The sequence below is a fragment of the Mus musculus genome, chromosome 5, assembly GCF_000001635.26.
Source record: "Mus musculus strain C57BL/6J chromosome 5, GRCm38.p6 C57BL/6J".
NCBI classification, from domain to species: Eukaryota; Metazoa; Chordata; class Mammalia; order Rodentia; family Muridae; genus Mus; species Mus musculus.
Window position 1 is genome coordinate 101929675 of NC_000071.6, and position 27428 is coordinate 101957102.

The 27428-nt window shown below is 43.7% G+C and overlaps 1 protein-coding gene and 1 long non-coding RNA gene across 13 annotated transcripts in view; one reads left to right on the plus strand and one right to left on the minus strand.

Annotated features, from left to right (window-relative positions):
• The window catches only part of Wdfy3 (WD repeat and FYVE domain containing 3), a 239263-nt gene that overhangs the window by 96722 nt on the left and 115113 nt on the right, over nt 1-27428 (minus strand). For 11 of the 12 annotated variants that reach the window (XM_006535220.4, NM_172882.3, XM_006535222.4 and 8 more), the window contains 10 exons: nt 23307-23499; nt 21551-21737; nt 19134-19300; nt 14207-14674; nt 13346-13447; nt 11766-11959; nt 7608-8065; nt 6316-6399; nt 1154-1331; nt 207-421 (listed from right to left, as the gene is read on the minus strand). In XM_006535220.4, coding sequence (XP_006535283.1) covers nt 207-421; nt 1154-1331; nt 6316-6399; nt 7608-8065; nt 11766-11959; nt 13346-13447; nt 14207-14674; nt 19134-19300; nt 21551-21737; nt 23307-23499 — 2246 coding nt within the window. The remainder of the gene's footprint in view (nt 1-206; nt 422-1153; nt 1332-6315; nt 6400-7607; nt 8066-11765; nt 11960-13345; nt 13448-14206; nt 14675-19133; nt 19301-21550; nt 21738-23306; nt 23500-27428) is intronic. The other variant, XM_006535227.4, reaches the window with a different exon arrangement.
• Gm42135 lies at nt 18130-26933 on the plus strand. Its single transcript, XR_003955948.1, has 3 exons — nt 18130-18171; nt 26267-26352; nt 26664-26933. It is a non-coding gene; the product is annotated as a predicted gene, 42135 (long non-coding RNA).

A 27428-nucleotide genomic window follows, 5' to 3' on the forward strand; every position in this document is an offset into this window, starting at 1 on the left:
CCATTCTCTGTTCCTCGTGAGAAAGCACGGCAATCGGTCCTCCAGACTATCACCGCCAGTCGAGCCTTGCATCTGTGATCCCCCTGTCCCAGCTTCCCGAGACCCTGAGGTTGCAGGCCTTCGCCACAGGGTCAGAACAGAGCGCAAGGACTCCCGGAGCTGCCTTTACTAAGTTACAGAGTAAGTATGGAGAAGCGTTAACTCACCTCAGCACCATGGGCTCCAAGGCCTGGGAGGCTAACCGTTCAAACATGCGCTGCAGGGGCGGGTGCAGGGAGTGGTCCTCGTCAGCCAGGGCAGCACCACACCTCTGCAGCAGCCGTGCATGAAGACCCGCTTCACACATGACCTGCTGGTTCCTCTCCGTGTGCACTAGCGATTGTAAAATATTGGCCACGGCAAGTTGAAGGTCCAAAGCATGCTAAAGTTAACAAAGAGAAGTGTGTCACCGGGGCATCCTTAGTGACACGGGTTCTTCCGACAGGAAGCACCCCTTCTAACATGAAACATGTTATCTGAAAACATATTCCCATCATAGAAACTGCAGGTGTCAAGTTCTCTTTTCTTTTTAAGACGGGGCTTCACTACGTAGCCAGGAACTTAATATGCAGACCAGGCTGGCCTCGAACTTAGAGAATGGCCTTCCTTTGCCTTCCAAGTGCTGGTATTATAGCTGTGTGCCACCATATCTGGAGTGTAAAGTCGTTTTCATGGTGGTAGGTAACTAGCCTTAAGCAAGTTGGTCATTCACATTTGTGACACTTTGGGGCTTAGAAACCATATAACATTTTTAACAAAGATGGTCACTCCAAATGAAAGCACCCCAAACTTCTTGGTGCTCCACAACAGAACGGATCAACACAGGCTCACTGTGGTGTTTCCTTCTGTATCACACCTCTGAGGCATTGCCAGCACTGAGCACGACTCTCAGGAAACAAAGTCTCAGAGCAGAAGCAACCACCTTCTGTTACCCTACAGGTAACATTAACCATACTCAAAACTAGACCGGGTATCTGGAAGGCCTGGCTCAGAGGGAGATCTCCTATTGTGGATGTAACGGGCCAGCTACATTGCATGTTCTTCCCGGTCCTTACTCAGGTAAACACACGGTCCCTTCATTCACTAAACAGAGAGATACCAAGACGCAGCTTACTTCTGGCTGTGTCACTGAGCCCACAGAGGCCAGCAGGTCAAGCATGGCTAACATGGCTCCAGGGTGGATAATGACAGCATCAGAGCTCTGCAGAGGTGAGCTTGTCACCTGAAGTTTCAGGTCAGTGACATTTTTCGCAGGATACACCGGGGGAGTTGAGACGCAATGAAATGCATGCCTATGAATAAATAAATAAATAAATAAATAAATAAATAAAGCAAGCAAGCTTATTTAGAACCTGCTCAAAACCATATCCATTGTTCATTTTCTTCATCTCCTCTTGCTTTTAATCACTGATATGCAAAAGCCTTGAAATTCAGGGAGTTACAAAAGACCTGCTGGATGACAGGTTTATAAAGACGAAACAATGTATCCACCCTCACCCAGTAAGATGGAGACGAATGATCAATTCCTGGTTCATACCATCTGTATTATATACTCTTTAGGCTGTTTCATTAAACACTACTACTTGCACCGGAAGATATTTTTTAAAAACAGGTGAATGAGTGATTCAAAACTCCAAAAGATGAGAGTTTAGATAATATCGGACTAAACTGCATCACTCAATGAGATTCCTTTGAAACTACCCTGTGGTTCCAGTCTTCTCTTGTCCCAAGGGCAACAGTCCTGGGCTAAAAAGATATTAAGTGGTCTTTCCTAGCAGAAGCAAGTGACCGAGCGTTTGGCCCAATTGCGAAGCCTTTGGTTTATCTAGAACTACACCCACAGACTGGGTACCTCTCACTATTCCTGAAAGCACCCAGCCTTTATGAATGGAGAAGGCGTGTTTTATACATGCTTCTATCAGATGCACAGTCAAGCCGTTCCCGGAGCAGGCACTTCCCCTCCCTTCAATGGTCTCCCCTGTCTACCCCATATGATTCTCTTCTACAGTTCAGGAGAGTTCAAGCTTTTGTAGGAAGCCAGGAGACGGTGCTGTAGGCAGAGCCTGTGCATGCTCATGCTCCAATAGGTGGGTCTCAGCCTGACCCCAGCAGAGCTCTGGGTTGCCCCATCCTTCCAGTCAGGATGGCTTGGAATCACAGATGTCTTACATCAGTGACTTCATAAAAGAACTGGCACGGCCATGTTCTCTGAAAAAGGTACTTTCCTCTTTTTTTTTTTTTACAGAAATTCTAGGAGAGCATTCAGCTGTACAAGTCGGCAAGCCTGTACCCATTCATGGTTTCAGTCTCTGGACTTGGCTGGTTTGCATTCAGAAAGATGTGACTTCTAAACCTATCAGGAAAGATCTGTGGGCTGGAAAGATGGCTGGGAGATTAAGAGCACTTGCGGCTCTTGCAGAGGGCCCCAGTTCAGTTCCCAGCATCCACTTGGCAGCTTACAAGAATCTGTAACTACAGATGCAAGAATCAGGCGCCCTCTTATGGCCACCATGGAGTACAGCAGACTCCTATTTAATTCTAAAAAAGGAAAAGATTTCTAAGCACATCTTACTAACCGTACTTGATTTGTATTTGTTCCCTTTGTTCCTTATATATTTCATCCTTCTATATTTTTAAAAGAGGTTTATATTTTTTTCTACAGTGTCGCTGAGGTTCCCATCAACTGAAATTTAAAAACTCCATAGAAACAACAGAGCCAACCAAATTTGATGAAAACAGATTTCAGCTATATATTTTACATTCTTGCCTTTCTTTGAAACTTATTTCCGAGTTAATAGTTGAACTCAAATTTTAAGTTAAATCATGGTCATACTCAGGAAGCTACCTTCTAGTGCTTAGAAATTAAACTCTTCATAAATATTATAGTAGCAAATTTCTCAAACCTTGTATGACAATAATGGCATAATCAGATGCTTTTCAAACTAGAATAATACAACAAACATTTTTAAAAACATAAACAAGGGGTCTTTAAAAATTAACTAATAAAATTAGGTGCATTTGACAGGATAGCAACAACTCTTACCAAGTAATAGGTATGACCACTTTTTAAATTATGGATTACAGTAAATTTACTAGTTAATTCATAAGCAAGGCCTGTTTGAAAAGGGAATAAAATGACATTTCAGATATCAGCTAATATGACTGTGTAGTCATTTGTAGTTACTAGAAACTGATGCTTAACATTCCAAATTAAATTTTTCATAAAGTTTCATTCCTGTTTTGGTAATACAACAGCCAAACGGCCTACGCTGGTTGTATTAGATATCTCAAGGCCCAAGGCTGTGTGCAGTAACTAGTGGCTGTGGTCTTTCCCCACACAGATCTCATTTGAATACTTCTGACTATTTTACTGTTTGCTGGCCCTCTCGCTGTTGCTTAACTGAAGCTTTGTCCTGGTATTTCTCTTAAGTTGTAAACAACAGAAAACTCATGTCTTTCACATTCCCAAACTCCAGGCTGGCTAGTTCTTCCTATTTTAAACATAGAGAAGAAACCAGGTTTTTCATGTAAGACAAGGGTCACAAGTGCAGGCTTTGTCAGTGTCAGAATGTTCCACAGATCGTACAAACACAATACAAGGCTGGCTCTGGCCTGTCATTCGCCAGCAAACCCAGTCTGTGCTGCCAAGAGGAAGAGATGCCCATGAGCTGATGTCATTTGTTGAAGAGTTCTAGAAATAATGCGACTACATGACTATAATTCTAATTTCAAAGCCTGCTATATTTGGACGTGTGAATAAATATGCAGTGTTATTTGCTTGATTATAACTCAGGAGGGGGCAACCTGTACCTGTTGGTGTAGGGGCTGGGGATGCAGCTCAAGGGGAGGATGCTGTCCTAGCATGTGAGAGTGGCCATCGTTAATCCCGAGCAGTCGAGCAGTCGGGGGAGGCAGCTAAAGCATGGACGTGGTCAGGTGGCATCGGCTGTAAGACTGAGGGAGGATGCACAGGGATTGGGGCTCCTGACACGCATTTGCTGCTTGGGGGACAGCTTTTAATGGAGTCAAATCCCCAGTCTCTCTACAGACAGCGGCATGGCAAATGATGAAAACACATTTCTGATTTAAACACAGGAACTCTGTACAGACCCATTTTTCTCTCTGCCAGTTATCATTTAAATAAGCCACTCTTCCAGAAAAGTTTTAAAGGAAATATATTCTTTAGACTGTCAATTTCTACTTTCTGAGTTTCACTGAATAGACATAAGAACTAAATGTTTAGGGACACAGCAAATTACAGGCTTTATCATTTATGATGTGGTCATTTTAAAGTCAGGAGTTTTAGTAGTTTCAACTACCTCACGAATATAATTCTTTCTCTAACATTTACTAATTTTTTGAGGTCATAAACACAGTAACGTTCAAAACTTACATGTCTTTTACCACACTCAATTTGCAAAAGAAAGCTATGAGGTTAAACTAAAATTGTCTAATTAATTTACAGCTTGTTGAATTAAGCTCAACGCTTTAGGAGAAAATAATTTGGCATGCACAGAGCCCTGTTTATTTATAATATCACACAAAAAAAGAAAAAAATATTTGAGGGTACAAATATGTTGAACAATGAAGATTTATTGACTGCAACTCATGATTAATTGTAATGAGATATAAGCCCCTATATAAATTCAAGACAAACAACAAAAAGTATCTTCATGCCCCAATGCCTGTTGCTATAGCGTTTAGTTGGCCTGGGTATCCCCAGGGGATTAGAGCCTAGACCCCGGGGTGAGCCAACTCCATGTGTGTTCAACTTTCACTTATCAAATGGGATGCATTCCCTTACCTATATTACTTATCATACCCTATATAATAGAGGTGGTTCTTAGACTAAATCTGTTGGGCAATAAGATGAAAAAGCTCATATGCATTCCATGCAAACCAGACTTCCAATCTGAGGCCTTTTAAACTTTCTGACACAGAAATAAAACACATAAAATATGATACCGCTGATCCATCATCCACCATAATATTTGCTTTGTTATCCGAGCAACTGTCATTGGGGTGAAAACCACAACCTAACAGATTCTCAGTTTCACTCCTCACAAACCCCAGCTGGCGATGTTTGTATCAGGGTTCAGGATCTGCCACCGTAGCCTCCGAGGACAGCCAAGGACAGAGGCGAGCACTCAATGCCAGCTGCACAGACCGATCATGTTAGATGCAGGTTGTACACAGACTCTGAAATGGATCTTAACTGTTCTTGGCCAATCAGTTGCTGGCTTGATTTTTTTTTTTAATTTATAAAATTTAGGTGTTTGATAAACTGGACCAGCTTATATACATTTTCATGGAACATACAAAGTAAAAACCTCAGGGTTTTTGTTTTTGTTTTTTTTTTCCTTTTTTCAAAACTTACGAGTTTTGTATCTGTAACACCCTACTATTTCAACTGGTTAAACCTGACAGAAAATAAACATTCCAGGGCTATGAAGTTCACTTTGCAACAACAGTAAAACCAAGAATGACCCCAACAATACCCAAGGAGAAAGGGGAAAGTTGCCTACTTAACGAGGCACCGAGACCACCCTGGTTACTCATCTTTAAGGGCAGCCTTTATTCGTACACTGCAGCGTAGGGCAGTGGTCTCGGAGAACCTTCTCTGCACGGCTTCCTGGCGTGTATTCGTGCTGTGTGAGCAGAACGCTATGATTGCTCCTGTAGGAAGGAGCACAGGCGTGCACCCGGTAATGTGTGGGGAGGTCAGAACGCACCCTCAGGCAGCTGTCCTTGTACCCTCCTTGTTTGAGCCAGGGTCTCTTTCTTGTTTACCACCGTGTGTGCCAGGCTGTTGGTCCACCACTCTCTGGACAGCCGCCCATCACTATTCCGCATCTCCCCGCTCAGCACTGGGATGACACCGGCTTTACAAGAGTTCTGGGGATCTGAACTCGGGTCTCCAGACTTGTGCAGCCAGCACTTCACCACTGAGCCATCGCCCCACCCAGGACAATATCCTTAATAGAAGGTATGCCTGCTCTACAGATAAGAAGTGAAAACTACATAATAAAGATAAAGGAAAATTTCTACATATCCCCATATTCCCATAGAAGAAACACATTTTATTTTTATCAACATATTCTAGGGAAACCAGTAATCTCAAGACGTGAATAGTATCATTTTTATCTTTTTTTCTTAAGGTCCCAAAGCAAACATAAGCAAGAGCCCTGTGTCCCACAGCACACTCACTACATCAACCCATGAGCAGGCAGAGGAAACCATGGCAACGCGGATGGGCTTCCTGTGTGAGATCAGTACCTTTTCCTGGACAGAGCTGGTGTTCCCCAGGGAGAGGGGAGAGAGGACTCGCTTGTCAGGCAAGGAGGGATCTGCTCTGCATGGCTACAGACGACAAAACAGACACGGGTTAGAGGTTAGGAGAGAGCACTGCCAGCAGCTGCTTAGTCTCACGGGGGACGCAGGGTCAGGGGTCATGAGAAACAGCTTCCGTACTCTGCAGAGCGGGGACCCCAAGCACAACGCACGCACCGACTAAAGCAGGAAAGGCTGCCGGAGGCAGAAGCCGCTCCTACCAATGTTAACACGGACCTTGTTATACCGACACAGCTGAAGCTAAGGGGGTCAGCAGCCAAGAGGAGGTAAGAAGCAGTCTACACACATCCACACAGCTCATCCCTTTAGTACATGGGTTCTACACAGCAGCCTGCTTCCCGTAAGCGAGAAACAGGTTAGAGTCTCTCCTGTTACTTGGTCTCTTTGTGGTTGAGATAGGAAAAAAAAAATCACTTATTGTACGGAAGAGAAGTGGAGACTATTAAAAATGACAATGTTCAAGCTGGAGAAGCCAGAACATGACTACATTGTTTTCAAAGAGGAAAATTAATTGAAAAACGTAGTCAAGGCGATGAAAATAAATGACCCTGGGTAAAGTAGCTCTCCTGTGCAGAGCCCGATTTCTCCATCACAGAATGCGTCACCTTACACTACAAATATTCACGTGCACGTTACCCATGAACGATGACCGGGACCCAGATGGTACTGTGCAGAGTTAATATCTCAGGGCCCGAATGTACAGTGGCCTGGCATGCAGCAAGCACTTGTTCCCTTCCTGAAGGACTAGGTAAACGATTCTGATGGACACTTGCCTGGGATGCCCCAGTGTCGCATGTCTCTTGGGGAGGCATGCCATCTCTCAAAGACTATGAAAGTGTGACAGTCTATCTGCAATCACCTGGCAATACGTATCACAATAACCATGTTGTCCGGTTGGTGACCAGGATGAACGCACCCACACACACCTAGTGTTCTCTGAGAGTAAGGAACAACACTCATGGCTCAAAAGGAAACATCCTAGAAGCTGTTCTGTTAAATGCAATGGGCGCAAACTGAACGCGCATTTACTCAAACACACGCTCCTGTGCTGCAAACTCGACGCCCGGACGAGGCTAGGAAGGGTCCTGAGCAGAGTGACAGACCTCAAGTAAATAGAAGATTCACTGGTTTTCACCCTCCTTCCAGTTAACCGGAGTCTAATGCTGAGGCTGTGCTGGGCACAGCCTGCAATTCAGACAGCAAAGCGGGGCCCATACCTGTCAAAAGAATCTGTGGCCACTTTGTAGAGATAGATAAAGAGTTTACTGCAGTGCCGCAGGGTCGGTGACACAGAGTCCACGGACACCGCCCCTTCCTCCAGCAGTCTCTGGAAAGGCTGCGTGTTTGACGGGAAGACGTTCACGGCACTTATTTTCCTGAGGTCTGAGAAGCAGCCAAGGAAGCGGACAGCGTCCGCCAGCTTTTCGTACTGTATCTCGGTCTTGAAGAAGTGCGAGTTGGCCGGCTCATAGCGCAAGGCTGCCGTCAGCGTGCAGAACACAGTGTGCAGGAGCTCCAACACCTGGCTCTGGCTCACCTTCTCCCAGCCGTTCTTGGGAGGAGAGCTCAAAGACCTCTCCATAGCAACGAGCAAGGATGTAATGTACACAAACCCTCCCACTTTCCTAAAGACTGTTCTTGAACGGTGGCTTTCTCGAAGGACGGACAGCAGGGCCTGCAAGGAGAGAGAAGGGAAACCGGTAAAATACATAGTGTGACATCACATGACCACGAAAGCTTGGGACTGTGTAAGTGATTATCAGGTGGGTTATTCTAAGGGGGAAGACAAGGAAGCGCAGCTGAGACCTGAGGGCTCTGATTCAGGCACAGTTTCTCAGGAGAGAGGACTTAGACATCTGTCTCTCTAGAAAGAATTAGAACCTGAGGCCGAAAAAAGGACCCTGCCCCATCTGACCTAATAACCACAGTGAAAGCAAGCCGTCCTGTCACCCACTCGGTAACACCTGATTTAAGTATGCAAGGCACCAACACTAGGCACCCTCACACTCTGCCTTCCGTAGTTGCTCAACAGTGCAGTGTGTTATGTAAGGCGGGGGCTTCTTAGCCAAAAGCCTTAGGTCCAGGAAGTCCTTCAGCTGTTTTCAGAGTACACATGCAATGATATACCTTAAGTCTGAACAGGAAATGTGTGTGTGTGCGTGTGTTTAAATACTTTTATCTATGACACAAAGCTCTACCGTAGGGGATTCTCTACATGGGACATCATGTTAGAAAGCTCTAGGATTTGAGGCTGGAGTGATGACTCAGCAACTATGAACACGGGCTGCTCTTGCAGGGGACCCAGCTTCAATCCCCAGCGCTACACGGGGGAGTCCCAGGTGTCTGTAACCAGGGGCCCAACATCCTTCCTCTTTCAGCCTCATAGGCATGTGGTGCACAGGCATCTACGCACTGAACAACAAATGTTTCTTAAGTTTTAGAGTTTGGAGTTCTTTTAAATTTTTGATTTTCAAAACGGCTGTTACCACCACCACCACCACCACCACCATCACTGCGTGAGGAACTATGGTGATTTTTAAAGTTATCAAGGATTCTGCACTGGGTTAAATGAATGGCCAGGGAAGGCTTAAGCTTAGGGAATTCCACTTCCCTAAATGCATCTACACACAATGTCGTGTTGTCCTGCTCTGTGGACTGACATCTGTCGACCTACGTTTCCGTTCTTATGACAACAACACTCTGCTGATCCGTCTTAATATCAGCAGCTGTGGTATTTCAGAAGGTCATTGTCTTCAAATATTACATGTTTCTAAGGGAAGCCAAAGACCGGGAAAGGCCATGCGCTAATACAGGTTACAACTGCATACAGTGTATGTAGCCATCTGGGAAAGGCCATGTGCTGATACAGATATAACTGCATATATTATATGCAGCTGTCCATATGACACACACCACTTCAACAATGATAAAGACTTCACTATATACTAAAACTTAGTTATTTTAAAAGAAACTATATAAGCTGTGCATATTACTAAAACACCTAGTATGTTCCTTCCACTCTTTTGCTGGGAATTTCCATTTTAAAAAGTATTTGGTAGCAACAGCATTTCTTTGTTGTCAAGTTTAGTAAATTATATTCTTAACAATTATAATTCCTGTTAAGACATTCCAACATTATAACAATCTTAAGGTTATGATATGGAGTGGATGCAGATCAGAGTCGAATGCAGGGATTCCAACTCTGGCTCCAACAGTAAACTGCGTTATCATAGCACTTACTCTGCCTGCCTGTGTCATGGCTTTCAGTGAGTATGAGAGAGATAATTAGAACTCTCCAAACACACACACACACACACACACACACACACACACACACACACACACACAGAGTTTTGTAAAGTGGCTGGCACATAAAGCTATCACTATTTTAAAGACACTAGGGCAAAATGTAACAAGTACATGACATGTGTAACTTTAACAACAAGGACACGAGAAATGACTCTACTGTGAACACTGTCCTGTCACAGGCCTGGGGGGGCGCAGCCCACTACACACTGAGGTTAGCATACACTGTTGAGTGGACTGTCACAGGCCTGAGGGCCCAGCCCACTACACACTGAGGTTAGCATACACTGTTGAGTGGACTGTCACAGGTCTGGGGACACAGCCCACTACACACTGAGGTTAGCATACACTGTAGAGTGGACTGTCACAGGTCTGGGGACACAGCCCACTACACACTGAGGTTAGCATACACCGTAGAGTGGACTGTCACAGGTCTGGGGACACAGCCCACTACACACTGAGGTTAGCATACATTTCCCTAAGAAAGTGGTTGCTTGCTGAAGATGGAAATCGTATCTAGAAATCATGGATCAGTAAGTTAATGAAAGCATAAGAATTTTAACGACTCTTCTGACTTAGGCAGATGCTACTGAAATGCAAAAGGAGGTTTCTAGAGAAAGCCCATTAAGACTCTTTCGATTAAAACTTTGTTTCTCACACTGCAGAAGTTAAAAGCACAATTCTGTGGGCAGTCTGACCGTGTCCTCCACCCACTAGACTCACACTTCAGATGTCTAATCAAGCTACACTTCAGGTTATAGTGTCTAAAACACAGGGAGGGTCTGGGGGCAAGGTCTCTCTAGCATAGCTTAGGAACTGCAAGAAAATAAATCAAATTAAAAAAAGTAAACTGTTACAGGGACACAAATAACACCTATCTTATTAGCAAAAGGCTTATGTGAGTGGATGCCTGTGAAATGTGCACACAGGGATCTGTGTTAGTTGCTGTTATAATTAAGATGGTTTTTTCTCGAACTTAGAAAAACAGCTTCAAATGCCACTCAATATTCTTACACGCTATTCCTTGCTTGAGTCACCAAAACTCACACGGAAACAAATTAAAAAGGAAGATGTCTAACTTTAGTTAGCTCTGGAAATGTCTCACACGGCAATGGCAGTTATGCCAGCAACTCGAGAAGACACAGGTGCGTAGGTCCTAGGAGGCAGGATGGCGCAGCAGAGAGCGCGTGTAGAGGCCCCACCCAGAGGAACACAGCCAAACTCACTGCCTTCCTCCTCTGCAGATCAGTGCGCTGACTGCTCTGCAAGCTTGCTATGGCGTGAGGCAATCAAGGGACACATTAAAGGAGACCGTTAGATATTTACTAGGGTCTACTACGGACACGGAAATGATAAACGTGTATATGCAGCATCACGTAACATGTTTCACGTATGCGTAACATTGGATGGTGAGAACCTAACAGATGATATACATATTTAGCTTTTAGTCATTCCACATGAAGCCAATGAGTCAGGACAACTGTTGCAAAGGTCAGTCCCTAGAAGGACCTGAGATACGGAAAGACAAACCCCAAATGCATATAAACTGTAGAGGCTTTGTTAGTTTGGATTTTTAAAAATTTCTCTTTGGTAGGCTGCAGATTCAGCGGTTAAAAGCATGAGTACTGCTCTTACAGATGCCCAGAGTTCGATTCCCGGCATCCCCGTTCCCCTAAAACTCCAGCTCTGTGGGATCTTAAGCCCCTGCCCTTCACTGGCACCAGTTACACTCACACACGGAAAACACCCAAACACACAACTTAAAACAGTGATAAAGAATGCCCTTGTTGTGTATGTGTGTTTTAAGATTTATTTATTATTGTATGAGTACACTGTAGCTGTCTTCAGACACACCAGAGGTGGGCGTCAGATCTCATTACGGATGGTTGTGAGCCACTATGTGGTTGCTGGGATTTGAACTCAGGACCTTCAGAAAAGCAGTCAGTGTTCTTAACCGCTGAGCCATTTCTCCGAGCCCCAAGAATGTCCTTGTTGAAACTAAGTCCATTTAATTTCAAAAGGACCCCGGACTTTATCAGTAAGGAAGCAGACATATTGGTCAACTGTACCCTTAAGATGTCAGTCTTCAGCTGCAGCTCTGTGGGTGGGGCTGAATGCATGAGCCCCAGGAGAGTACCCATGTCGTCCTCCCCATTGGGAGAGAGCACCAGCTGCTGGATGGTCATCAGGGCGTGCTGCCGGCACTGCGGGTATTTCACTATATTGTGGGCGCACCTTGCTCCGCCAAACTCTCGGAATATTCCTAAAGGAGGAGGAATAAGGTCAAAGGTCTAAGTTAGAACATCCAGGGCGAGTCGGGCCTATTAAAACGTAACTGCTTCTGTAGGAACAGGTAATTCAAGAGAACTGCTTGGGAAGCTGACATACCTATCTTACTTTTTATATTACAATGTAAACGTTGCACTGTAGCATACACAGACACTTTCTATCGTTTTAACATACAGTGAGTGCTCTGATACAGTCACCATGTCATTACTGTCTGTGTCGACCAAGCTGACCTCAAACTCAGAGATCTGTCTGTCTCGGCCTCCTAGGTGCAAGGTTTAAAGTCTTGTTGTGTCACACCTATGAGCCACAGCTATGAAGAAGTATTTTAGAAATAATTTCTAAAGAGTATACAATATAACTTTATAAAATAAATCTAAAAGACAATATACTATACAAAGCAATAAAATGTTTTAAGACAGTAACAGCATTACAGGTTTCGCCCGGAAGGTATAAGCCAAAATGTCTCATTTTCAGGCTGTGACGTTTCCATTACCGGAATGACTACCATTACCGAACTGTTGTGATCCTGATTTAATGGATTCCCAAGTTGCATGGGAATTCCCACATTTGCTTGTAAAATGCTGAAGGTTCTTGTCCCCAGTTGGTTTTTGATTGACCGATAAAGAGCCAATGGCCAATGGCTGGGTGGAAAGAGAGGCGGAACCTTTATAGTTGAGTGGGCTAGGAACTGGGAGGGAAGCAGAGGGAGAATCACCATGACTTGAGGGCAGAGGGATGAGACCTAAGAGCTGTGGGACAGAAAGGCAGCCAGCCATGTAAGAATTCAGGTAAGTGGTCCTAAGGGCCACTCCCCCATAGGGCCTGGGGCAGTTGGGCGGGAGCTAGTTGGGCTAGCAGTGGGGAGATGTAAAGATGCCTGCCTGGTCATTAAGCTAGTCAAGGCATATCAAAATTAACTGATGCTCGCACGCGCGCGTGCGTGTGCGTGGAATCCAAAGAGCTCTTGGGCGGGTGCAGCACCCACTGAGAGCACCAAGCTGTTAGCAAACTCCCTGCAACACTGAACAACTAACTTTACCATTACTAAAATGACTACACCATTACTGAATGATTGCACCATTACTGAATGACCGTCCTATTACTAAACAACTGTACAATTACTGAATGGCCACCATTATTGAACAATTGTACCATTACTAAATGGCTGTACCATCCCTGAATGACTGTACCATTACTTAATGGCTACACCATTTCTAAACAGCTGTACCATTACTAAACGGCTTTACCATCCCTGAATGGCTGTACCATCCTTGAATCACCGCTTCTCCTTTAACAGCAGAAGCCTTAGCAGACAGACAGAGCCACTCCCAGAGCTCTGGCCCGAGGCTTTTCCTCTCACCTGCATTTGTGTTGGACCCTTGAAGCAGCACGGTCAAGGCCTCCATCACCAACAGAGCCAAGTGTTTTTGGTCTTCAACTGAACTATTGTTTCTTGAGTCCCCTAGAAAATAGGTTCAAAGATTCAAATCATAAAAGCATTGTTTTCTGGCCAGTTCCACTTGAATTATTAATTCTCCTTATTGTGTCTTTCACATTTACTTTCTCCACTATCACACATGCTAATAACATACCCTTTGAAATAACACATGCCCAGCACCTGCCCAAAATATGTTCAAATTGATGTTAACAGATTTTTATTTTAGTGTGGGAGGAGCTAATTATGTAACAAATATTCCAAATGAAAATGGCAAACCCAGTTAACCCCATCGCTCTCACTGATTCTAATCAGAGAGGCCGAGCAGAGAATTCTGAATATGAGTCAGAGGCATTTACTCACAACTTAAAGCTTCCTAATGGCTAGATAGGAGTACCTTCATCATATTTACCAAAAAGGCACCCAATGATGTTTATGAAGCATCCTGAAATGGACCCATTTGTCTCAAAATTTACTGAAAAACATTTTCAGATACCCACATTTCATGGTACTTAACTATAAAAAGTAATAAGCACAAGTCATGACAACCATACTTACTTTCCCCTTACTTTGAACCCTATTCTACTACTGTAACATAATTCTGGGCGCCCCTTACTCAACTCCCTAACAACAGGTGAAAAAAAGTCAATGCTGGAGACACTGGCTGGAACCCATCACACTCACAGACAACAGGAGCTCGTTCATATCGGCAGTCCAGGCACGCCCCAGCCCCAGAGCCTCCCTGACTGACTTCCCAAACCGAGCATCAACTGGGGAAGTGTTTACCTTGCTCATTGAGTGCCTGAGCTGGATCCTTCAGGAGGGCAGCATACTTATGCAGAAGGTTTACCATGACCTCCAGCAGGCCCACCTCCCTGAAGACATCTTTAAATATGTAGTCGTGCCTTGTAAACTTCAGAAGGGTTTTCATTGCAATGATGCTACAGTGGTAAGAAGAGCTGGACTTTAACAGGATGCTGACGCTAATGAGTTCTTTACAGGGGATATAATTCAGGCTAAAAACAACAAACTCCAGCATCTCGAAGTATTTGTTCTGTACTTCTGGGAGTTTAGAGATCTTCTCTGCGAACTGCGAGAGGGTATGCTGGGACTCCAGGATGAAGTAATTAGCGTTGTCGGCCATATAAATGTTTGTGATGGCGTCCAGGATGATTTGGGCGAGGAAGTTGGTCTTTGCTTTTAAAAACGCATTCTGGAGAACTGCGAAGGCCTGGATGTTTCTCACACTGTGTCCTGAAACAGCAAGCAGGGACACACGTGGGTGCGATGCCACGTTAAATAATCATAGAGAGTCTGTGTCAACACACAGTGAGTGTCACCATCTATCTGATATTTAGTATGACAATGTATCATTTTCAGGTAAGGTCTTATTTTTCTTCATCAAGTTCAAATAATTAAAAATAAATAGAACCAATAAAACGTTTGAGGCATCGTTATGAATATTTTAAAAATACCATATCTTGCCGAGCGGTGGCGACGCATGCCTTTAATCCCAGAACTTGGGAGGCAGAGGCAGGCGGATTTCTGAGTTTGAGGCCAGCCTGGTCTACAAAGTGAGTTTCAGGACAGCCAGGGCTATACAGAGAAACCCTGTCTCGAAAAACAAAAAAACAAACAAAAAAAGAATACCATATCTTGACAACTCAGTGCTTGAGAATGAAAACGTATCTCGTATATTCAGCCTCCTGGCTGTGGAAACAGTTTACTGAGCGTGGCTGAGGAGCGGTAACTCACAGTTAGAAAAAAGGAAGCTTTTACCCAGCAGGCCACGGGTAAGGGATGCTCTTTCATGTTCTCCTGTGTAGAGGCAACACAGGGATTTTCACAAAATTTAACTTGGAAATCTACTCAATTTTCAAGCTAAAATTGGGATTTATGTAAAAACATTTTTCTAAAACCCATGGTCATTAGTACTATCTCTAAACTTGATTTTTCAGATACATCAAATGGAACAGGTTAAACACCTTCTGGCATGGGTCGTGTGAGAAAGTTTAATAATGATAATTATAAAAAAATTGCTATAGAAAGTTGGATTTGAAGTACAGTAAAACAAGTGCTTTTCTATAAAAACTGTCGCTGGGCTCACAATTACTAGCCACATATAGAAAGTGACAGAACTGAATTAACATCAAACTTTACACAATCAAGGAGACCCTAGAAAGGGAGGTAACTGTAAGCTAGAAAAGTTCACTATGGGTCAGAGAGTCGCTCAGAAACAGCGGCCAGCATGGACGTTTCTGAAAAAAAGTAATTCAAAGTTCCCCAATTTCCAGTGTGTGTATTAGTTCAGCTTTCATTTATTATAAATATAATATATAAATATAATATATTTATATAATAATATATAATATACATATATAAATATAATGTACACATTCATACCTGACTTCTTTTGAGAACATACTTTTCCTATCTGTAGTCAGCTAAATGTCTTAGTCAGATAATGGAAATACAAAGGAAAGCTAAGAATGCTGAACACCACTTCAAATACTTATTTGATTTATTGAAAAATCTTTATTACTGTCATCAAGAAAACCAACGAGTCAGGTTTGGCAGCCCAGCACCTGAGAGGCGAAGGCAGGCAGAACTCAGTGAGTTTGAGACCGGCTGGCTGCTCTATACAAGCAAGCTGCAGGATGGACAGGGATACACAGTGAGACCCTGTCTCAAAAACCAAAAACAGAAGAAAGAAAAGAAAAAGACAATCCACAGCAACCAATGCTGATGAGTTTGTGGGGAAGGAGGAAGGCCGGCCACTGCTGGGAGGGACAGAGACTGCTGTACCCAGCCATGGAAATCAACACCCTGCTTCAAAACGCCAGCAATAGCACCGTTGTCATATGACCCATACAACCCCTGGGCCAATGCCTGAAGGACTCCAAGTCTGCATGCCACAGAGACTCTTGCACACCCATACTTACTGCCACACTATTTATTACAATGCTATCGTTTTTCGTATGTGCATGCATGTGCATGAGTGTGGGTATGTACATACATGATCATGCACCTGACTATGTGAGCCACGATGTGTACGTGGAGGTCAGAGGACAACTGTTGCAGGATATCTGATCACACTGTGAACCCTAAAACTGTGTTCTTTCCTGGGGAAACCTGCTTCTAGTTGTGTGTGGCTCAGCCTTGGCATACACCCATAATCCCTCTGACTTGAATACAGACATGACCTAGTACACACCTTTAATTCCAAACAGTGAGGGTAAAGTTTGTTCATAGAAGGAAGCATCTTGTTTAAAAGTGATGTCTTATTGAGTGGCAGAAAAATCAGATAAAGATCTGACAGAATAGGATATGACCAACTCTCACAAGAAGAGAGAGGAAAAGAAAGGCTACTTACTTATGAGGGAGCGGGGCAGAGAGAGAGGAGGGAGGCAGTTTTTATCCGGAGAGTTTTACAGAGAGGTTGCAGAGAGAGCGAACAAGCTAGACACAGGTGAAGACAGAATTGGCCAGAGAATGAGAAGGAGCCAGAAGATTAGAACAGATTGCCAGAGTTAGTATAAGGCCAAGCAAAGCAATTCAGGAGAGGCCAGGAGAGAGGCCAGAATTGAACTAGTCAACGAAGAGAGATTGAGCCAGAACAGCGAGCTGACCAGCTAGCCAGAGTTCAGAGAGAAGTAGGGAGGGGTGAGCTGTTCAGGAGTAAGTCTCACAGGCTGAAAACAGTCTAGGCCTAGATGAGATTGTACGGAGGAGGAAAAGAGGCCTCCAGGACGAGGCCTAGGTGAGCAGACAGAGGCATGGAGACAGCAATTGCATCAGGAGAATAGAGGTTGCTTTTACAGACAACCCTGTGGAGTAGAGTAGACTCTCTTCCACCTTTGATTGGGTCCTGGGGATGAACTCAGATTGGTAGACTTGCAGGCCAAGTTTCCTTTACCTGGCGAGCCTTTTGGCTGGCTTCTGTGGACCTATCTTTCTCTCAGCTCACGAAATAAGTGAAATACCCAAGTTTTTAAAATTAGAATTTGGAGAGATGACTGTGTGTTCTAGAATATGGAACTTTGAATGTGTAACAGCCTACATGCATTTCAGAGGACCTTTTAACTGGTCAGCCTGTGCTCTGAAGGCGCAGCTCAGCACAGCACACACAATGCACACAGCACAGCATAGCCCAGCCCAGCCCAGCACACAGAGCACAGATTACATAGCAAACACAGAACACACACAGCACACACAGAACACACACAGCACACACAGCACAGCATGGCACAGAACAGCACAGCAATGAGTTACTCTCTGCCTACGCACATTTACTAAGAGTGTTGATTTCAGAAAGTAAGTAGGCTTTATTGTGAAATTTAAACTACTACATTTGGTATTTCTGCTCAGTTAAATTTTACATAGGTTCATCATGATCCTATCAAATATTTAATTAGTGCCAAAGGTCTGGAACTATTTTAGAGGGTTCTATGTTTAAATTTTGGAGACTGGCTATCATGCATTAAAAAAGCCAATCAAGGGGCTAGAGAGATGACTCGGTGGTTAAGAGCACTGGCTGCTCTTCCAGAGGTCCTGAGTTCAATTCCCAGAAATCACACGGTGGCTCACAACCATCTGTAATAGGATCTGATGCCCTCTTCTGGTGTGTCTGAAGACAGCTACATACATGTACTCATAAAATGAAAAAAATGAGAAAAAAACCTCTGACCCTAACTTCTTCTAGATTGGAACAAGGGAAAGAGGCCGGATGCAGAGATGCCTTGAAGGATCTGGTAAGTCTGGTGATGTCTCTTTTTTTAAAAAGCCAATCAATTCTTGACATTCTTACATCATTAATTTGTTTGTTTTGTAATCCAAGCTGTCCCCAAACATGCTGTGTAGTTGAGACAGACACTGAGTTTGTCATCCCCCTGCCTCCATCTCCCATTGCTGGGATTGTAGATATTTGCTGCTATGCTCAGCTAATAATCAGATGCTCTTATTACAGAGTAAGATTTTCTTTTTTCTTTTCTTTTTTTCCTTTTTTTTTTAAAAGATGTATTTATTTCATGTATGTGGGTACACTGTAGTTGTCTTCTGACACACCAGAAGAGGGCATCAGATGCCCATTGTAGATGGTTGTGAGCCACCATGTGGTTGCTAGGAATTGAACTCGAGACCTTTGGAAGAGCAGCCAGTGTTCTTAACTGCTGAGCCATCTCTCCAGTCTGGAGTAAGTTTTTCTGTAAGGAAGTTTGAGCCTCACTACATAAGGATCAAAATGCAAAAAAAAAAAGTAGCCAAACTTACTCCTGGGCCTGAATGAAACAATGTAACAACTTCTCTGTCTGAGGTTTGCAGGGCTCTGAAATGCCAGCACTCACACCCATGCTTTCCCTGTGTGCCCGGCAGGTGTGGAGAATGGCGGTGTGCTGACCTCCACCTCCACACAAAAAACAGCACAGGAGCCAACATCCAAGGGGCAGATCCCATGACAACAGGCTTCAAATGAAAGAATGTAACACAAAAATCTCACCTGACTTAATAATATTAAACAGTGGTTTCAACTGTTGGTCTATCAGACTAAAGACTGGGGAAACCCTTCTGCAGGCTAGCCATGGACAGAAGGACCTTAAGGAAAAATAACAATGATGTTTAGGCAGTAACACCCACTAGGAGCAGCCGTTGGGGCACAAACCCCTTCGTACTCTAGTCCTAGGAGCTCAGCATCAGAACAGAGCTGGTAAGAACTCACCTTTGCCTGCTGGCTGAGGTACTGCAAATCCGGGCAAGAGGAAGGGGGCCCCTGTGGTGACACCAGCCGGCTTCAGCTCGCTGACCCCATATGTGGTCAGAGACGTCACCAGACTCACCAGATCCTTCAAGGCATCTCTGCACTCGGCCTCTTTCCCTTGTTCCAATCTAGAAGAAGTTAGAGTCAGAGGTTTTTTTCTTTTTTGTTGATATTCTTAAATTTGACACAGAATTTCTTGTCAACTTCAGATTCATCAATTAAATGTATAAAGTACTTACAGAAGTATCTTACATTTTCTTCCTCATATAAATATATACTTTAAAAAAATCTAAAGATTTTATTATTCTACCTTATGGTACAATTTGAAGATACCCAGACCAATAAGCACAGCATTGAAGTTCTGTCACCAATCAGTAAGCCATTTATCTTTGGTACGAAGGCGGTTTGCTTGCTTTTTTAAATATACTTTTTTAGCAGACAATATTTGAGATAAAACTTATGCGAAGTTCTGAGAGCTGTGTGCCACATGTGATTGTGGAGGGGACACCGCCCACTTGAAGCTCTGAGAACCCAAAGCAAGCTCCTGAACGGAGCTGACTTCCTCAGAGTCGGAGGTCATGAGACACCCGTCATGAGCAGTCAGCCTGGAGTCGTGAGATGGCCTCTGAGGTCATGTGAGCAGTCAGCCTGAGGTCATGAGAGCAGCCAGCCTGAGGTCACAAGAGGCCCTCTGAGGTCATGAGCGGCCTGCCCGAGGTCATGAGAGCAGCCAGCCTGAGGTCACAAGAGGCCCTCTGAGGTCATGAGCGGCCTACCTGAGGTCATGAGAGCAGCCAGCCTGAGGTCACAAGAGGCCCTCTGAGGTCATAAATTCCATGAGGAGGTGACTTTTACTATGGCTTTACTGACAACAAAAAAACGCTTGAAAGAGTCTCATTCTCTTAAAGGATAAGCTTCCCCGGGTCTTTCCTTACTATAGTCTAGTAATTCCCATCCATGTAAACTTGGGAAATGCAAAGAACTAGGAATGAAAAAAAGATCCGGTCAGCACTACAACTCAGATGATGAGTTTATGACGAGTTCTCCGTGCCAGTGTGCTTGCCAAGTACCGTTTGGGATCTTCATAGGATCTGTGTGTGTGACCAAGTCCGCCCCAACTCTCACCTCCAAGTCCATCTACACCGCCAACTCCTGCTTCCTCCCAGACCCTTTCCCACATGCAAAGTCTTTTTAGCAATGCTCGTACATACTTAAGGACAAGCTGGGCGAGCAAGCATCTGTGGGTTCTCAAACCATTTTCAACTAAAGTCAGTCTCTACTTTGCTCACTTCCCTACCCTATTCACAATGGTAAAGCCTCCTGTCTCCTCCCCATACAACAGTGTTAAATACGTGCTCCGGGCCTGCAGAAGCTCCCCTCCAGAAACATGCTTCTGATAGCACTCAGGACAGCTCATATGCTAATGGACTTCTGATTGAGAGTCCTATCCTCTCACCAGAGATGAAAGATTGGGTCTACGTCCTAAAATACACAAACTACTATCCCGTGGCGATGCTCATACACCTTCTCTCACAGATGGGGACCTATGTGCAGAGGCACTGATGTTAGCCAACAGCAAATGCAATACACTTGCTTGATAAACTGTTATTGCAGGAAGTAAGTTCACAAGTTAGTGGCATCTTGTAATACGGCAAATATTTTAAAGATAATGAGCATCCAAGGTTCGGCTGGTGGGGAGTGGAGGAGAATGCTACAGTTTCTACAAAATACAGACCCAGCCATTTTCAATGTGTGGTATTGGGTCTGGAAAAGGAAACAAAACATTTAGCAGTGACTAATTTGTCTTACATATACACTAGGGCAGTCTCTACATAATCGTTCTTGCCCTTAACTTATTAAAAATAACCAGAAGTTATATGTATAACAGTAATTAAAGAGGCCATGAACTTGAAAGGAGTGAGGGGGGTATAGGAGGGTTACAGGTGTGTATGTGGGGGGATGACCCAAATGTAGTACTCATAAATGAAATCTCAAAAATGAAATAAAAATTTAAAAATTAAACTCTCTCTCTCTCTCACACACACACACACACACACTAGTAAGTACTATAAAATGAGGAAAAGCAAAACTGTAATTAATCAGGAAGAGTTCACATTTGAGAGCCAGGCTAACTGGTTCTCCAGCTGTTTCTGTTTCCTGAGAAAAAGGCCACTCTGCTCTCCTGCCTAAGTCTAGACTCAGTACTGTGCTCTGCATTTGACCTGCTCACTCAAAACTCACCTCCTGCCCTCTGATGGAAACTAGAAATGAAGGGGGAGCAAAGCCAACAAGAACGCACCAAGTGTTTACTGATTTCTCCTGATTATCCTGTGGTTTCCATTGAAACTTAAAATGGACCCTTAAGTTGTGGGGTTTACCTGAGCAAGAGGTCACAAAGAAAGTTATATCCTTGCCATATCCGAAAATCATCCAGCAGTGTTTGGGAAACATCACTGGAGTCTTTGAGGAAACAAGAAAGTCCCGCAAACATTTCAACAATTTCGAGGGGAGACAGGTCATCTGATTGCTGCATATTCTGGACACACGTAGACAAACATTCCTTTTCTGTAAGAATAAAAATTTAAGTCTGTATTATTTACGGCCATTGCTTAAGAAAAAGGTGCTTACAGAAGCCTCAAGTTTTAATGTACGTGCAACACGGTGCAAGGTAAACAAATGCTCGTTATTCTAAGGGCAAACAGAGTTTCAGATGCCAGGGCAGGTTCTCTAAGCTACAGTAACAAAGGATGAGCGTGCTGGGGACAAGTTGACTTTTATCAAAGATCTTTCATCACACTTTGATGTCATTATTAAACCAAATCTAAATCACTGCTCACTGCCAAATCATTTTTGATCTCTTTATTGATGTATTAGGTTTCCCACGGGTAGAAGAAAACAAGTAGTTGAATTAGTTAATTCAAAAATTTCAGGACACTTTAGCATGTATGTGTATCCATGCAAAATAAGTAAACCATTTGAGAAGTTACAGCAATTACCGCTCACATAAGCATCTCAAAGGACAGGTGATACTATGTAGATACTAGGCAGATAATTCTCTTTAATACTGATTTTCTTAGGTCCATCTATTTTAACTATTTTGTATCAGAAAGAATACCTGAGTATTTATGAAATGACTTCAGAAACACTGGCAATAACTGAAGGGTTCTCACAGTCCCCAGCATGGCAAACACGGCTCTGGCAGGCCTGGGCCTTCCCCCATTCCCTCTGCCTTGCTAAAAGCCACACTAGATTACATCTCTTAAGCTAGGCCTCAAAGGCTATTCCTTACAGGCTAGTTCCTCTTCCTGAGGCTTGCTACCAAAGTACAGCTATCAAAGTATTGAAGCCCAGCAACTGGCTTACCTAATTAACATGCCCAGTCAAAATTAAACACTCATCCTAACACAGAGTCTCTTTTTCCCTTTATAAGCAGACATTTATTTACCTATGGGCCATATCTGTCTCCTCTCTATCTAGAGGCAGAGGCAAATATCACTTCCCTTCTCCCTCATTCTCTATCTCCTCTCTGTCTCTCACCCCTTGCGCTCTGTCCCTCTGGGGCAAATCAATCTCCTTAGTGCTGAGAACTTGGTCTTGGGGGTCCTGCACCAATCCTGGTCCTTTCAATTATAGCACTTGAAAATACTTGCTTCTTTTTGGTAGAAGAACAATCAGTCAATGATAACCTACACCGAATTAAAATTGAACACTCGCACAATGAAGAAGTAATTTTTAACTTGCTCATATCCATTATGTGGAACCTAAGAAAATGTCTTGCGTCGGAAAAGACCCAACAAACCAAACAATTCTCTTCCTGCTGGCAAATTTCTGTGTTTATGGATCTGGAATACGGAATCCTAGAGACTGGACACTCCCTCTCACAGGCTAGTCAGGTGGTGCGTGACTGAGCTGCTCTCAGCCTTGGTCTTCCTTTCAATCTAGGAAAGGGTCTCACTAAGTCATCCGGATTGGACAGAAACTCACTTTGTGGCAGTGATGAGCCTTGAATTCTCCATTTCCCTGCCTCAGCCAAAGAGACCTGTCAAATTTTATGTGTAATTAACTAACTGAAAGTCCAATCTTTGGGCAGCCTAGAGATGACAAGAGAAACAAGGAAGACAGTGTGGTCCTCACCATGAATATACTTCACCACGTTCACGCTCAGCCCGTGGCGGGAGATGGTCATGAGGACCTCCCCCGCGCTCTTCCTCCATGGCAGGTTATAGGGGGGGCACCAAGAGGTTATTGCACTGAATAAAAGCTGTAGGTCGTCCTTCTGGGCCAGCTCCTCCGCCGGAGAAACAAAACTGCAGAGTTTTACTAAGATCTAAACACAAAGGAAAGGAGAGAGTGCAACACAGAACCGTGATGGCAGGCAGGACAGAAGTGAGACCAAACATCACTCAGCTTCAGAGAGGGTGCTGGGTGGTCAGGATATCAGGATCACTGCTTAACATGTTACAAAGGCATCTACAAAGTTACAAAGGGTCTAGGTATATGTTAAAGAGGCCTTCCTTAAAAAAATATTCACTTTCCAGTCTTCCTTATACCTTTGAATGATTCATTTGGAATCAGGATAAACAGCAATACTGTATTTCATGGTTAGTTCAGTAATGTTCTCTCTCTCTCCTCTCTCTCTCTCTTTTGGTTTTTTGAGACACCATACTCCATATAGCTCTAGCTGTCCTGAAACTCAGTTGTAGAGCAGGTTAGCCTGGAACTAACAGAAATCCTCCTGCCTCTGCCTCTGTACACCACCACAACTAGAAGTTCTAACCTTCTAATTTAGTTCTTTATTTGCACTGGTAAAATATAGTTTTCTACATTAAAAGGCCTAACTGACAAAAAAAGACAGCCAAAAGAAAGTGAGTATTAAATTGTTTCCAGTTTATGTACTAGGAGGAAATGTTGGATAGCGTAAAATTACATCAAATTGACAGAAACTTCCTGAAGTCCTGCTTTCAACTGCAGACTCTAGACCAGCGGGGTTCTCAATCTGTGGGTTGTAACTCCGTTGGGGGTCAAATGATCATTTCACAGAGGTCACCTAAGACCTTTGGAAAATGCAGATATTAATATTATAATTTGTAACAGTAGCAAAATTACAGTAATGAAGTATCATCAACAACAAAACTTAGTGGACGGGGTCATCACATCACAAGGAACTGCATCAAAGGCTGCCGCATTAGGAGGGTTGAGAGCCACCCTCTAGGTCATCAGTTCCAGAAATGACCTAACCATGATGTCCGAGCCCACTCTAACTCTGTGCTTTGCTGTGCCAGGGTCTGTTCCACAAAAGAAGTCCAAATAGATTTTGCCCTCAATGGTACCTTTCTTGTGATCCAAGTTTAATGTCAGGAATAGTTAACTTCTCTGTGCTAAACTCCATCTTCTAATTTTTTTTTTGAGATATAAAATACTACAAAATCATTCCATCAGCTTAAAGACATTCTACATGAAATGTGGATGTCTTGAGGCCAGTGAGAATGTCGCTAGATGAACTAGAGAAAGGAAGTATGTGGCATACCATGCCTGGCAAGCTACATTCTCCTTGTCTTCTTGGAAGCCAAGACTTTCTTAAATAACACAGGCTTCCTAGCTCATACTGCCACCCCACAGGAAGAGAGGAGGACTGAGGAGTGAGCGGGCAAAAGGCTCTCTCCCGTGGTTAGCAGACACAGGCATCCTCTCTACAAAGGTCTGGAGAAACTTCTGTGTGCAGAGCATCCGCTCATGTGTGCATGCATCCTTTCCTCAAGCAAACACAGCACGGAGGGGCTGCACATGGAGGAGGTGTCAGCTCTGTTTGTTTCTGCTTGTGGTGCTGCCTTATGCGGTTAGGACAGACACCATCCCTCTAATTCATAACAGAAAACAAACCAAAATAGTAAAAAACTAGGAAATAAAATCCACATTTAATCCCCGTTCTCAAAGTCAACTATATTTAATGGTTCCTTCACTGCTGAGCCCTAAAATAATTGGCTCCCAAATTTACGGTCAAAAAGACTTTTGCAAATCATTTAACCAGATCCTTTCCGGTGGGCCGGAAGTGCCGTCAAATGCTTCTGCCTCTCCTCCCCCACAGTACTTCTAGTTGTAGGGAAGCAATTGTGGTGGAGGAAGGACTGTTTGCATTGGCCAGACAGGGAATGCCTGCGCGAAGCAGCAACCATCTGTCATATAACACAAACATGGAGATTCCATCTAGCTTGAAACGTTTAATAAGCTGCCTCAATCAGTGCCCTGAGCAAAATGATAGATAGGGTATGTAGCCTGGGATGGCAGGAAAGAAAGGGACTGGAACAGTGAAGGAGCACTGGGCAGGGAGAAGATGGGGTCCACGCCACGGGTGGGAGGGGGCGGAGTCCTCACCATGGGTACCTACTGTGGGTCATACACATGACATCAGGTCTCACAATCTTGAGGGGCAAGTCTGGCTGAAGCTTTCCTTTGCACCTTAGCACTCATCAACTGTAACATGTTAACATGAACCCCAAGCTAATTTATTATTATTGGGTTTTTGTTGTTGTTGTTGTTGTTTTTTGGTTTTGTTTTTTTAAGACAGGGTTTCTCTGTGTAGTCCTGGCTGTCCTGGAACTCACTCTGTAAACCAGGCTGGCCTCAAACTCAGAAATCCGCCTACCTCTGATTCTCAAGTGCTGGGATTAAAGGTGTGCGCCACCACTGTCTGGCTAAACCCCGAGCTAATTTAAAGTCACCACCCATTGCTTTCTAACACCTGGGATTTATTAAGTTCTTAAATAAAAAGTGAATTATGCTTATGTAGATGCTAGAATTAGAAAATCAGCTTCCATGGTGGCTTAGCTAAATTTTTTTAAGACGGGCTTCATTGAAATGAGGCCAACGCTAACCCACTACACTCATCAGCAACATCTCACATCTTTTAATTCCAGTGATGCATTCCTTCACTTAATCCGACATCTGCCAACTGCCAATATAGCCGTTCTAGAGAAGAGTAAAGGCTCTGAAATTAAATAGCTTCTCAAGTTACAGGAGACAGTGTTAAATGTTAGATCAAGCATCATATGCGCTGAACCAAGTGTTCAGAAGATATTTTATTTGTTTTGAGCCAGGTTTCATCTTGCACAAGATGGCTTTGAACCCCATTGGTACAGAGTCTGATCCTGAAGATCTGACCCCCTGCCTTCTAGGATTACAGGTATGTACCACCATGCAGTTCGAGGAGTGTGTGTGTGTGGGGGGGGGGGGGTCTGAGCCCATGACTTCCTGCGTGCTAGGCACTCACTCTACCAACTGAGCTACATCTCCAGGCCTCCCAAATATTTACTGAGTTGGTGTTCGGTTTGATGATTCACGTGTATTACAGCTGTCCCTCTGTCCTTGCCCCAATGGCACCTTTTAAAGGTGACAACTTGTGGCAACAGCAGCAAGCAACTCTTAAAAGTTTTTAGCCTGTGCTAAGTAGAGGACTGCAGCTCAAAACTCAAAAGCCTTTCTTTCACTCTGTAGGTCACTCTGTAGGTGGGAAAGCCATATCCTCGGTCACATAACTTCAGAAACCTACATACAAAGGAGGTACTATTGGTTTGCCACTTGGTGAAGTTTTTTAAAAGCTTCAAGTTGATCATCTTTAGCCCAGGATGTGATGGTCTGTAGGATTGAGTATATGTACTGCTGTGCAATGGAATTGTCGAACTTTCCGTGTTTTTCTTTTTGAATGAGTTTATCATTCAGTATGTCTTTTTGAAATAAAAGTGTCTTGTTTTTCTTTTAATTATATTAGGTCCATGGACACACTGTGTTCTCGATGTTTGTAGGTTGCTTGTTTAAAAACAATTTCTTTCTCCCACAGAAGAGCACCGTACAGGGTACTTGTATTACCAGGCCACTTTAGAAAGATCCTTTAATTACCCACTGTCTTATGAAAGAACAGTGGTGGTGATAGGAAGGGGCTCTCCAAAGTGCAGAGGGTGGCAGGAGCTGGTGGGAGGTGGCAGGAGCCAGTATAATTGACAATGTTTTTCTAAGTTCAATATTTACAAGCTTGGAGAATCCTATATATAAAAAGAAATTACACAGACCTTCTTGTCACTATAAGGCGTATTTCCCAAATCTCAATATGATAAATGAATGGTTTCCCTTAGCAATTGAATTTTAGGGCCATTTCTGATGCTTCCAATGTAATTTTAACAGCTGGATCTGTTAGCAGGAACACATAACAGTAAGACCTAACACCATCTTCAAACGCCCTAGGAAAGTACTTCCATATTCCTT